The sequence below is a fragment of the Opisthorchis viverrini genome, assembly GCF_000715545.1.
Source record: "Opisthorchis viverrini unplaced genomic scaffold opera_v5_125, whole genome shotgun sequence".
Taxonomy (NCBI): domain Eukaryota; kingdom Metazoa; phylum Platyhelminthes; class Trematoda; order Opisthorchiida; family Opisthorchiidae; genus Opisthorchis; species Opisthorchis viverrini.
This window is the reverse complement of record NW_008751786.1, coordinates 998,085-1,009,276: the sequence shown is the minus strand read 5'-3', so window position 1 is coordinate 1,009,276 and position 11,192 is coordinate 998,085. Positions and strand designations below refer to the sequence as shown.

Here is an 11,192-nt window from a genome sequence, read left to right as displayed (position 1 = left end):
CTATGAAAAACACGCGGTTAACAAAGAAATGACACCGTGTTCATGTGATAAAATATGGTTGGACAAACGGTAACCTATTGCAGAATCGATGATGCTCTCCTATTGGTTCACAAAACAGTTGGTGCACAATAATGAATTCGGAATGTAACCAGTCGGTCTCGTGATTTTTCTGGGACTGTCCTCTCTCTCTCTCTCCGAGCGTGCACCACGTGCGCGTGATGCGTATTTGTTTGATTTGAGCATGTTTACGATCCGCTGTATTCATCTGATAAGTCAGTCAAAATGAAGAAATTCTTTCGAGGGAGTTAGAGGCATATATGGGTAATGAAACTGTGTCAAATCGGGGTAATTAACTGTCATCTTGTGCTCATTTTCAATCATGACAATTGAATAATTTGCAAAAACGGTATTCATCTACGAGGTCTTATGAGTTGGAGTGTAATAATCAGGTCGGCAAAGAGAAATTTCTAAAAACAACGCTGTTATCAGGGCTTTTTGTCCGCTTTTTTCCCCACAGCCCCAAGAGTCTTCTTAGATTTTCTTGATAAAGTGTACATCGTGGAAACCCTGGTTCGAAAAACGGTGAAAGTTTTTCTCAATCTGTAGATCGCGTATTGATTCAAGGCAGTTCACTACGAAACTTTCGAGCCTTACGGTTTCGATTGCAAATGCAAATAAATTTAACCAAATTAAATATGATTTTTAGGACTGGTTAACTGAGTTAAGCGGAAATTCCTTCAGAAAATAATTAGGTTCAAATCAAGTATTACAAACCATTTTTGAACTTCAGTCGGTGCGACACGTCGGTTTCGGGTTTAGTCCGCACAGAAGTGAAGACACGGAAAGTTAATTGAATATCTGCAGTTGGTACGACACTTTCTACTTTGGAGCGCATCGGTTTGGGACAAAAAAACTGAATTTCGTTGGTCTTCACACTGCGGAATTGATTCAACAACCCGCGTTTTACCACTTCGGGTACATCAGCCTTTGTCGTGGTATATTTGGCGAGGTTCTACTCTCCCCATTCTTCACATGCCGTTCAGTTGTACTAATCAGTGCAAGTGCAGAATTAATGACTCTGAAGGAATCGGTTCTTCGATATGCAGACCAAATCAGGCATGCAAGTTGATCCCACTAATAGCCACATAATTACGCTATTTATACCGATCCGACAAGCCACATTCAGCTGGCGAAATGGAAGAATTTACTACGATCAAGGAGTTTCTCAGCTTTCCAGAAGTTAACATGTCTGGGATTATTCCGCTAGGGAACTCGAATTAGTCTGGGGCTGGGGCCCAAACACGAAAGGTAGTATCACATTCAACAGAATTTCCCAGGTAATATTGAGTCATTTTGCTTTGTCTGATTAGGAAAGATAAGGTTCATTACGATTCAAGCTCAAAAGCGTTAAGATTAAATTCAGGCATTTTGCATAGCAACAAGAACGAGCAAGTTAAACAGCAAGGTCTGTGCTTCTGCTATTCAACAATCTTTTGAAAAATTTCCTCTAGCCATGTGGCTCATTTGAAACTTGGATCTTCAGTGATTTGGATGAACGGGACGTGATAGTTTTTGGAATTATCTGTCATTTCTCGGAAAACATTTTGTTTAAACACTCCCTTGCATTAGTTCGACCAATAAAAGAAAAGCTTTATCTGCAGAGGAATCATTCGACAGACCAAAAGGCAGAAGCCTTCTAAAAATTAATCACCCTACGATGTCTCATAATAGACGCGAAATTTAACTGGATAAGTTAACGTAGTTGATTAAAGAAAGGATAACAAAATTTATCACTATCAATAGCCACATAAAGAATGTTTTGTTTGCAAGTGTTGACTTTTTTTGTGTTTACAATGGATGTCAATACGCGCACTGAAATTTTGAAACTATTATTACCTTGGTGAAAGCGCCACCGCTGCACTTCGTGGTTACCAAACCAAACATGGTCTCATCAAAGATCCACCCACCATGTCGACCATTACACGCTTAATTGAAGAATTTGAGTCCACTGGATCTGTATTGGATTTTCCTGGCGAAGGGAGAAAGTCTCTGAGTGATGAAAGAGCGCCCATTGTACAGAATACCGTCAAGCAACTTCAGTCCCAGAGCACCATGGTGTCTTCGTCAATAACTAAGGTGTCTCAGTTGACCGGCATTCGCCGAGCCAGCGTGGCGTGAGTCGCCACCTTCATCTCTACCCGTAACATTTCACTCTATTAAGAAACGTCACGGGAGAAGACAAGGAGCAACGTATCACGTTCGCTAACTGGCTGCTTGTTAGGCAGGAATCCACACGGATCCCACTATACCGCACGTCTTTAGGCGCTGCTACGGTCGAGAAGCCTGGCCCGCTCGAGGTTGGCCCAGAATTCGGGACGCTTGCCGGTCCGGCATCAAGACGAGATCTGATTGGTCAACAATCTGGACCCAACAGCCAATCATGACCCAGTATTGGCCAAATGCCGGTTGCCAATGGCGCATCCAGAACGCGTCAGAAATTCCAGAAAGTTATAACCGCTTACGCTATATATACGAAGCGCTGTACAACTGTACTTGATTTCGTTTTGGGCTTTAATAGACCTTGTGCACCTTTGGTGGTTGTTTTTGACGAGAACGCTAGCTTGACAGGCTCAGACCGAGAACTAAGCTGAGGAAAATACCGTTACTACACTGCTGGATAATGAAGAAATTGTTCCCAACATTCTATTGAGCGATGAAGCAAATTTTTCTGTGAGTGGCATAATCAACAAGCACAATTGCGCGATATGACCTCGTGAAGCTCCTCACGAGTACCTCACCCATAATCTCCATTTCCCTCCTCTCTGTGTGCGGATGGGATTCTCTTCAAAGTGTCTCCTGCGTTCATTTTTCTTTGATGCTACGGTCTCCGGCGACAGTTACTTCCTTATTCTGCAAGCGCATGTTATCCCGCAACTCAAGCAGCACAATGAGTCATCGACCGTCTTTCAACAAGATGGCGCTCCACCCCACTACTCAAACCAAGTGAGAACTTACCTCCAAGAGTAATTTTCTGATGTGAGAGTCAGTGCTCGTGGATTTCCGAACTTTTGGCTCGCAAGGTCGCCCGATCTCACACCTCTGGATTATTGTTCTTGGGGAATAATCAAGGCTTGCGTATATCCCGAAAATAAACCGAAGAATTTGGTGGGGTTAAGAGCAAGAATTGAGGAGCAGTGTGCACGAGTGACGCTTTAAGAAGTTAAAATGCTGTGTCTTACATCTCATACCACCTCCAACTTGTTATAAAAGAAAGGGGCGATTTTTTCAACATTTTTGTAATATCAGTTTATTTGCAGAAAACCTCCATAATGCACGTATGTTTATATAAAACAACAATAGATGTATGAGTCAATGTTAAAGTTTAAACATACATACTGTGTTTTGCGTATATTATGAGACACCCTGTACTTGTAGTTAAAGAGCTTGAAAACGAACTCAACAGAGTATCCAAAACACGTCATCGCAGACTTTGCAGAACGGCATTGTGTTGACGGGGAAGCACTCGAGTTGTGGAGTGTCTGAGTTGTGTAGGTAAAAGTGTGTGGCAACCTTAGTCTGATATGTAACCAACTGTCACTGCGATTGCAGTCTGATTGATTGCTGCGTGAAATGAAATCTGAGCGTTGCTATCCGGTGTGACCTTTGTTCGTTATGGTACCACAGAAATATCGAACGAACCAAGCTCCTGTGAAATTGGCTTGGCTACACTTTGTTGGTGGTTTGAACTTTGCGGTGAAAAAAGTTCTTTGAATGTAATCCCATAACCTGTTTGAATCACGAAGGAAACTACTCACAACTACCCAATGAAAACTCTTCGACAGCCCACAACCGGTTTCGCCCTTCTGGATGCTCGTCAGGTAGACGAAAACTCGGGAACGAGTTTTCGTCAACCTTATGTTTTACTTAAACCCCAATTAAACTGTTTTCGAGAAATACACTCGTTTGCAAGTCAATTCGGTTCTCACAAGAGACCCAACTGAATCTTTCGGTTATGATATTCTACAACTGAATCTGCTGCACACAGGCAGCCTCATGTTTCAGTTGATACGATATTCGAGATGTCGCAGTATATTGTGAGCGCAAATAATAAAATCGCTCCCATGTGAGCCCATGCGAGATTCACTCTAATCAACTTAGTCATAATTAACTCCAGGCCGTTTTAAAATTCGACGGTTAGGGCTTACTTTTGATTTCGCTTGGTGAGATGTCAAATTTGGCTCCAAAATACACCAGTCACGCTAGCTAAATCTTGCGCGATATTGCCAAAAGTATTTTTGTTTTGCTGAACTACTAGCCATGTCAAGCATTTTTCGCGCGTTTTAGGCTTTATTATAGTTTGGTTGTGGCAAATGGTCTTGTTGCTGTGAAAATGACAAAAGATGAAACCTTTCTCAATTTTTTTAACAACAAAACCATCCTGGATTTTGAATAAACACCTCAACCACTTACTTCTGTATATTGTTGAGTGCCATTTACGTTCGACATTTGTGCATTCGCTGGAAAGAGAAACAGTCAACGAGATCGATTTAAAAGATGAAGCCATAAAGACGGTAATGACGAATCATGATGAACGATTCCTGGTTGGTTAGTTAGTCGTATACTTCCCCACGTTTTTTTACAGTTACGTTAGTTTTAATTTTATTCAGACTGAACCCAGAACAGTGAAAGTAAATCTTTCATAGTCAGTGGAAGATTTTGAACAAACGGACGTATGTCAATTTAGAGCCAAGTAGAACACACCATCAAATCATGAATAACCACTTATGGGTGATTAGTTTGTCCTGTAACATTTGCCAAGTGTTTTTCAGCTTTCGCCGTTAAACGTGTTCCAGGAAATCAGCATTTTTTTGCTTTCTGTCCTAGCTGCAAGATAACTGCATCGTTCAACAGTAGTATCAAGTAAAACACTTCTTTGTCGTACCCAGCTCAGTTGGTAACTTGAACTGTGGAAGCAAGAAAACATGCTATTTGTCTTATCAATTCCGTTCACACGATTTAAACTCTGTTCATTTTAGGATTATTTGTCAATTTTTTGTTTCAACATGGGTACGTTTTGAAACTGCATGTAAGAATGAATCTGTAATAGAAAGCAACCATCCGTACTGTCAAAACCGTAAGTAGCTCAAAAGGAAGAATAATTCATGCAGCGGATAATTCTCTGGACCCAGAAGTCGTCATTCAGACAGCCAGCGGTCACGTGACCACGGAACGTGGATTCTGCGAGTTACTAACATTATTGATCAGCTAGCAGTGGCCGAATGGCTTTGAATTCAACTATTAACCAGGAGGCTGCGAGTGCTAGTTTCTTAAGAGGTATCGCTTTAGAGAGGTTTGGTAAACAATCGGTGGATTTATTGTTGTTTACTAGATCTCTGAAACGATGACCAGCCAGTCGGTCTCAAACAGTTTCCCATTGATTTTTTAGATGTAGTTATTGTTGATGCCCTCTATCAGAGCTGAAAAAGCTATCAGCTTTTCGCCAGAAACTGACTTTAGTGGCAAAACGAAATCTCGAGTCTCCCCATACTATGAACCCAGTTTCAAATTTCAGTTACACAGACTAGTTCTGTTTTACTGGAACTGTTTCTGTGGCTTAGTTTGTGAGTGCATAACACGAATTCGTAAATAACTAGAATGAGGAAGGATAATAGATTTGCTTACTGGTGTTTTGCGCTTTGCCATCTGTTTTGACCTTGTGAGTTTGACGCGCACTTTCAGAATTCTTGCTCATTCCTGGTTTGGTTGCATCGGGCTGTTTAATGACCGAATCCATTAGAGATGCGTCGCAAGGTAGCAGTCCGTTCGTCTATTCAAAATTAGGCTTGTGCGGTCCGCTGTTGATTCGATTCCTGGTACGTTCACTGTAAAGTTGCCGTGACTGCGTCGTTAAGTTTCAAATTTAACTCGCGAAAATAGGTGTAAGTTTCAGGGAATATTGGGAAATATGACCAAACAAAAACCGGAAGATCAAAGACCGCTTCCTGTTTCAGTTGGAACGATATTCGAAATATCGCAGTGCATTTTCACAAAGGAAACTGCTCACAAGGATGCTGACGACCGGTTTTGCCCTTCTTGGAGCTCATCAGGTAGGCACAGTCTTCGAGTTTCAATCAAATCTATGTTCTACTTGAACCTGAATTGAACTGTTTTCGAGAAATACACTAATTTGCGGATTAATTTATTTTTCACGAGAGACTCAACTGAATCTCTCGTTTATGATATTCTAGAACTGGATGTGCGAAACCGGTCGTGGGCTCTCAAAGAGTTTTCAGCAACCTCGTGACTAGCTTCTTATATGAAAATATACTGCGCTATCTCCAATATCGTGCCAACCAAAACATGAAGCGGCCTGTGTGCAGCACATTCAGTTGTCGAATATCGTAAACGAGAGATTCAGTTGAGTCTCTCATGAAAACCAAATTGGTTTGCAAATGAGTCTATTTCTCAAAAACAGCTCAATTGGGGTTCAAGTAGAACATAAAATTGACGAAAACTCGGGGTCTGCGCCAACCTGATGAGCCCCAAGAAGGGCAAAACCGGACGTGGGCTGTCGAAGAATTTTCAGCAACCTTGTGAGTAGTTTCCTTTACGAAAGATCATAGATTCATTTGAATTAGGAACCTTCTAGTTTTATGTTATTAACTGATGTACTGCAAAGCCATCTGCTAAGTCTGTGTGTTTAGTGGTCAGAAACTTTCTTGAGTCTTTCAGGTCCGCTGGATGTGTAGTGTAATCTGTTTGTTTAGTGGTCATTCTTGAGTCTTTCATGTCCGCTGGAATGTGTAGCGTTCCTCATCTACTTGCGTAGTCTTTCAGAGATTAAAGTAGGCCTAAACACGTATGCACTTTAAACGACCTAGTTACTTGACTCGATAGAAACTGGATTGTATGACATTAAAGTTTAGACTTCATTTTTTGGAGTTCTACTGGAGTTCTACTGCTGAGTAACTGAAAGCGCTAGTGAGCACTGCCAAACTTTTCCGCCAATATCACATAGCTTGAGAATGATAAACCCTCGCAAATTTAAATAAGTTTAAATTCAACCACATTTAAATTATTTTCGTTAAATTAAATTTGGTAGCCAGAATTTGAAAAAAGACACCTACAATCGTCCAGCCTTTGTACTTTTTTGGAGAAAAGACTACGTTACAGCTGGGCTAGGCTATAAAACAGATTCAGAAAATTTTTGATAGATTTTACTGCACCCTGTGCGCACTTTCAAATAGTGATGATCTCAAATGTGTGGCACAATTTTTTAACGATTAATGAAGCAAAACCGTAAAGGTGGAGGTGTTTTGGAACTATTATCCTGGATGCTTTATGTTTTTAACTGCAGAACGATACTACTCGCTATTCGCAAATTATTTCCAGACAATTTGATTTCAACGATTATTCAGCTTAATGTGAGTGGAATCTGTCATTTATAATGGAGTACAAATTGAGTTCAAGTAGAACATAGAACATGATGAGCCTCAATGAGGACATAAATCGGCTGTGTGCTGTCTAACAGTTTATAGCAGCCTACTGGGTAGTGTGTTCTACCAAATAAATTTACTCAACTAAGTTGCTGAGATTTATTCTGCCAAAAAAATTTACTCAACTAAGTTAGTAAGATTTTCAAATGATTTGCTGACATTTTACCTCGTTTGAAACAAAGTGTTTAGGTACCAGAAACGTTTCAAAGCAGAATACAACGCCAGGGAATCAGGCTAAAAATTGTTAAATCCAGCTGAGCTACCTTATTCCATAAAAGTCTCCAATACAGCTCAAACAGATCGGAATTTCCGCTTTGAAGTGACGATTCAACGTAGGAACACAACAAGCCCTCTAAATCTGAGACATCCCGGTACGTATCTGATTCCTGGTGTAGTTTAACTAGATTTTGGTTCTTCCCAAACGGGACAAACACGAGATCAAATAGTCTTTAGTAGCTAATGAGACCATCGAGGTCTCGGATATTTTTTCAAAGTTTCACTAAAACACCAGTTACGATCCTAAGCAGCAAGCAAAGGTATCCAACTCCATAGAAGTCATCAGTGTGCATATCTACATATCCTCGATTTGCTCACATAGGACATTTGTGCTGCAACGACCATGTAGTAACTGCATAACCCAGGTTGGTCTTCATAAACAAGCCTATTTGTCGAACGCCTTGCTCGGTTAAACAGATAAACTTTATAGCTTTCTGAGGAGATGTTGTAGTTTTCAATGGATATTTTTCAGTGTCAGTGATGCCAATCTATTCTTATAAAGACTGATGAGCACTGTACAGCTGTTTCATCTTTATTGAGAATCATTAGTAGTGTGCACCTCATGAAACCCAGGGAAGTTTCGAATCCGCAACCTCCCAATTAGTAGTATGAGCTGCTACTCAGTAGTGTGATTAAGTCTCTATTGGATGGGACTTTTCTTGGCCCTGCTAGCGATAGCCATTTGGACTTTCCCTTCCACGTACTTTTACTTCCACCTCCCCCTACCCCATAAATAACACTGTCTCTGCAGGCCTACCAGTTGGGACTGATGACGTCATTTATCTCGCCTGGATTTTGAGCATAGCTGTGTTCCAGCAGACACTGACATCCTCAGAAACCTGTAAACCAATCTTCAAGCCTCTATGAACAATCTCTCTGGTTCCTCTGAAATAAACGGGATAACAAGCTGCTCTTGTTCCCACACACTGGAATCGCTTGACACTGATGTGTGCTCTGTATCAGAAACACGAATTCAAGATGCAGGCACAGTGGTTGAGCTAGCTTACCCTGCACTCGTTTTTGGCTACACACCTCTGGCGATCCAGAGGCTGCCGCGGCACGATATACAGGGGTTGGTAGTATCCCAACCAACCGTAGCTCTGACACCATCAAAGACAAGTTTTATCACTCCTTGAATACGATGAGTTGAAAGCTCAGATATCGTTGCCGAAGATGTGAATGAAAAATTGGGCAGGCTTGGCGCATCTGAGACTCACTTAAGTGATCGACATGGATTGGATCCAGTAGGTATGGACAATAAAACCCAACTACCGTCGCTACGTGCTGATTGAGGTCTATTTTTATGCAGTACTAAATTCTTGCTGATTGTGAACTGTTTTGATGCAATACTAAATTCCGAAATAACCGAAATAATCTGGTCACGTGGCGTCCCCCAACAGCGTGCCAGCCACGAACCCAAATTGGTCACATTGCCATCTATTACCGATGGTGCAAATAACCAAATTGACTGCCACTCGTTTTGGAATACATTTGTGGTGTCCTACGGGCGCTCATCGACAGTCGCTTCTCCCTTTGCCTTCCAGGTTTGCGAAAGGTGTGGAAAAATGGTTCGGCGTCTAAGATCCGGATGTCAGACGAATTTACCGGAATCGTCTCTTAAGGCCCCTTCCAACTTCTCTACCATCAGATGTGAACTCAATTTAGGACAAGATCGCCAGTGCTGGGAGATTTATCTGTGGCGCACCATTAGTAGGCTCGCTAAAGCACCGGATACTAGTGGCTATGTTTCAATCTAGGGTAAATTTCCCCGAACACGAATTAGTAGACTTCGGGTGAAAGTGAGCCTGTTTGACGACTGTGAAGCCTTATGGACTCTGGAATAGATCCAGAAGGCCCGGGAGGCCCGGGCCCGGTTGATGAGTCAGACCGGCACCAGAAAACCACATGTGGGCAAGATCACCAAGGCTCAAATTGGCACGACCACCTTGAATGAAGAACAAGACTTCGACCACTTGAACAACAATTCTTTCGGCCAGTTACTATTACTCATCTGGATTCTACAAGTGAAGCAAAACCTCCTACGGCTGCGTATGTTTTTTGAAGCACCGCCAACTACTTAGGTCGGATAACCTCCCGCCCACACTGTTCAAATATGGAGATAGTAGTAAGCCAGCGGTTGTCCCAATTCGGGAAAAATAACTGTCCGGACAACTGGAAAGGAAAGATGATAGTGCTCATTTTCACAAAAGGGGCTCGCATTGAGTAGGATAATCACAGGGGATCAACGTGACATCCGTCGTAATGAGTCTGTTGGCGTCACTTATCCTTCGTTGCCTCAAGGTTGCATGTGAAACACTAACTCGAGTGCAACAAGCATTATTCCAGCCAGGTAGGGATGGCGTTGACGTACAACTCACCAGGGCCTAGAACAATGCCATACGTATAAACAACTCACAATTTTAATATTCCTGGCTACGTTCAAGGAGAAGTCCTTGTCGGTCTGGAATATGCAGACAACGTCGTTCTCGTCTTCGAAGAGGAGATGAAGGTGCGGTTTTTTATGGTTATTTACCACGCGTCTTGCATCGTTGAATTTTATGCTCATGCTCCTGAACACCACGTTACTGAAAACACCAATTGCAATCTAGGGAGAGGCACTCGAAGTTGTGGGGCTTTTTAGTTACCTTGGAAGTCGTATAGCTTCGGAGTATGGTACAACAGACGAGGTCGATGGACGAATCTGCAAGGCCCTGATCATGTCTGCTAATTTGAGACACCTATGGCGTCAAAGCGGCATCTCACTGGATCCCAAAAGATCTGTTTATCAGGTTACAATACGGGCTATTTTGCTGAATGGCTGTGAGACTCGGCCCGTTCGAACATTAGAACTGAGACATCTCGACAACCGTTGTCTCAGAAGCATAGCTTTTATGGGTTGGTGTCGGAGAACCCGTAACGAGGCGGTTAGAAACCGACTGCTTGGCTGTACAACGGGGACTTCTTTTAAAGTATGCGTCCAACATCAGAAGCCGCATTGCTTAATCAATGCTGAACCATCGCTTGCCGAAAAGAATACTGTTTTCCTTGCCCGATTAAGAGTGGCGGAAGCAGAGATATAACCAACCCTTGACCTTGCACAGGAGCACGAGGAAGATTACAAGAAGTTTTGATGCTGTCGGNTGGCCTGTGGGGTCCCCTTTGGTGGGGGACGCTGAAAGTTATGACTGATAATGTGTATCAATAGACCCTTATTGTTATTTGCTATCCAGACTTCCTGAATAACTGCCCGGAGGTGTAGGTACGTCGGGATGATGGTGGTAGGTTAGCATCAGGTTCGCTTCCCATCCAATTTTATTCTCTTTTTAACAATGAAGTTTTTAAATTAATCATGAATGTACCGCAGGGAAACATGAGTTTCCAACATTGGTGTGGTGCTCTCTACGAAGATGACAGTGATGA

General features: G+C 42.2%; 1 protein-coding gene across 1 annotated transcript in view; it reads right to left on the bottom strand.

Annotated features, from left to right (window-relative positions):
• Positions 1-10,987: 10,987 nt before the first annotated feature.
• Positions 10,988-11,192, bottom strand: part of T265_06341 (hypothetical protein) — a gene marked incomplete at both ends in the record, with an annotated part of 23,963 nt that continues 23,758 nt past the window's right edge. The window contains one exon of the mRNA XM_009171574.1: positions 10,988-11,091. Coding sequence (XP_009169838.1) covers positions 10,988-11,091 — 104 coding nt within the window. The remainder of the gene's footprint in view (positions 11,092-11,192) is intronic.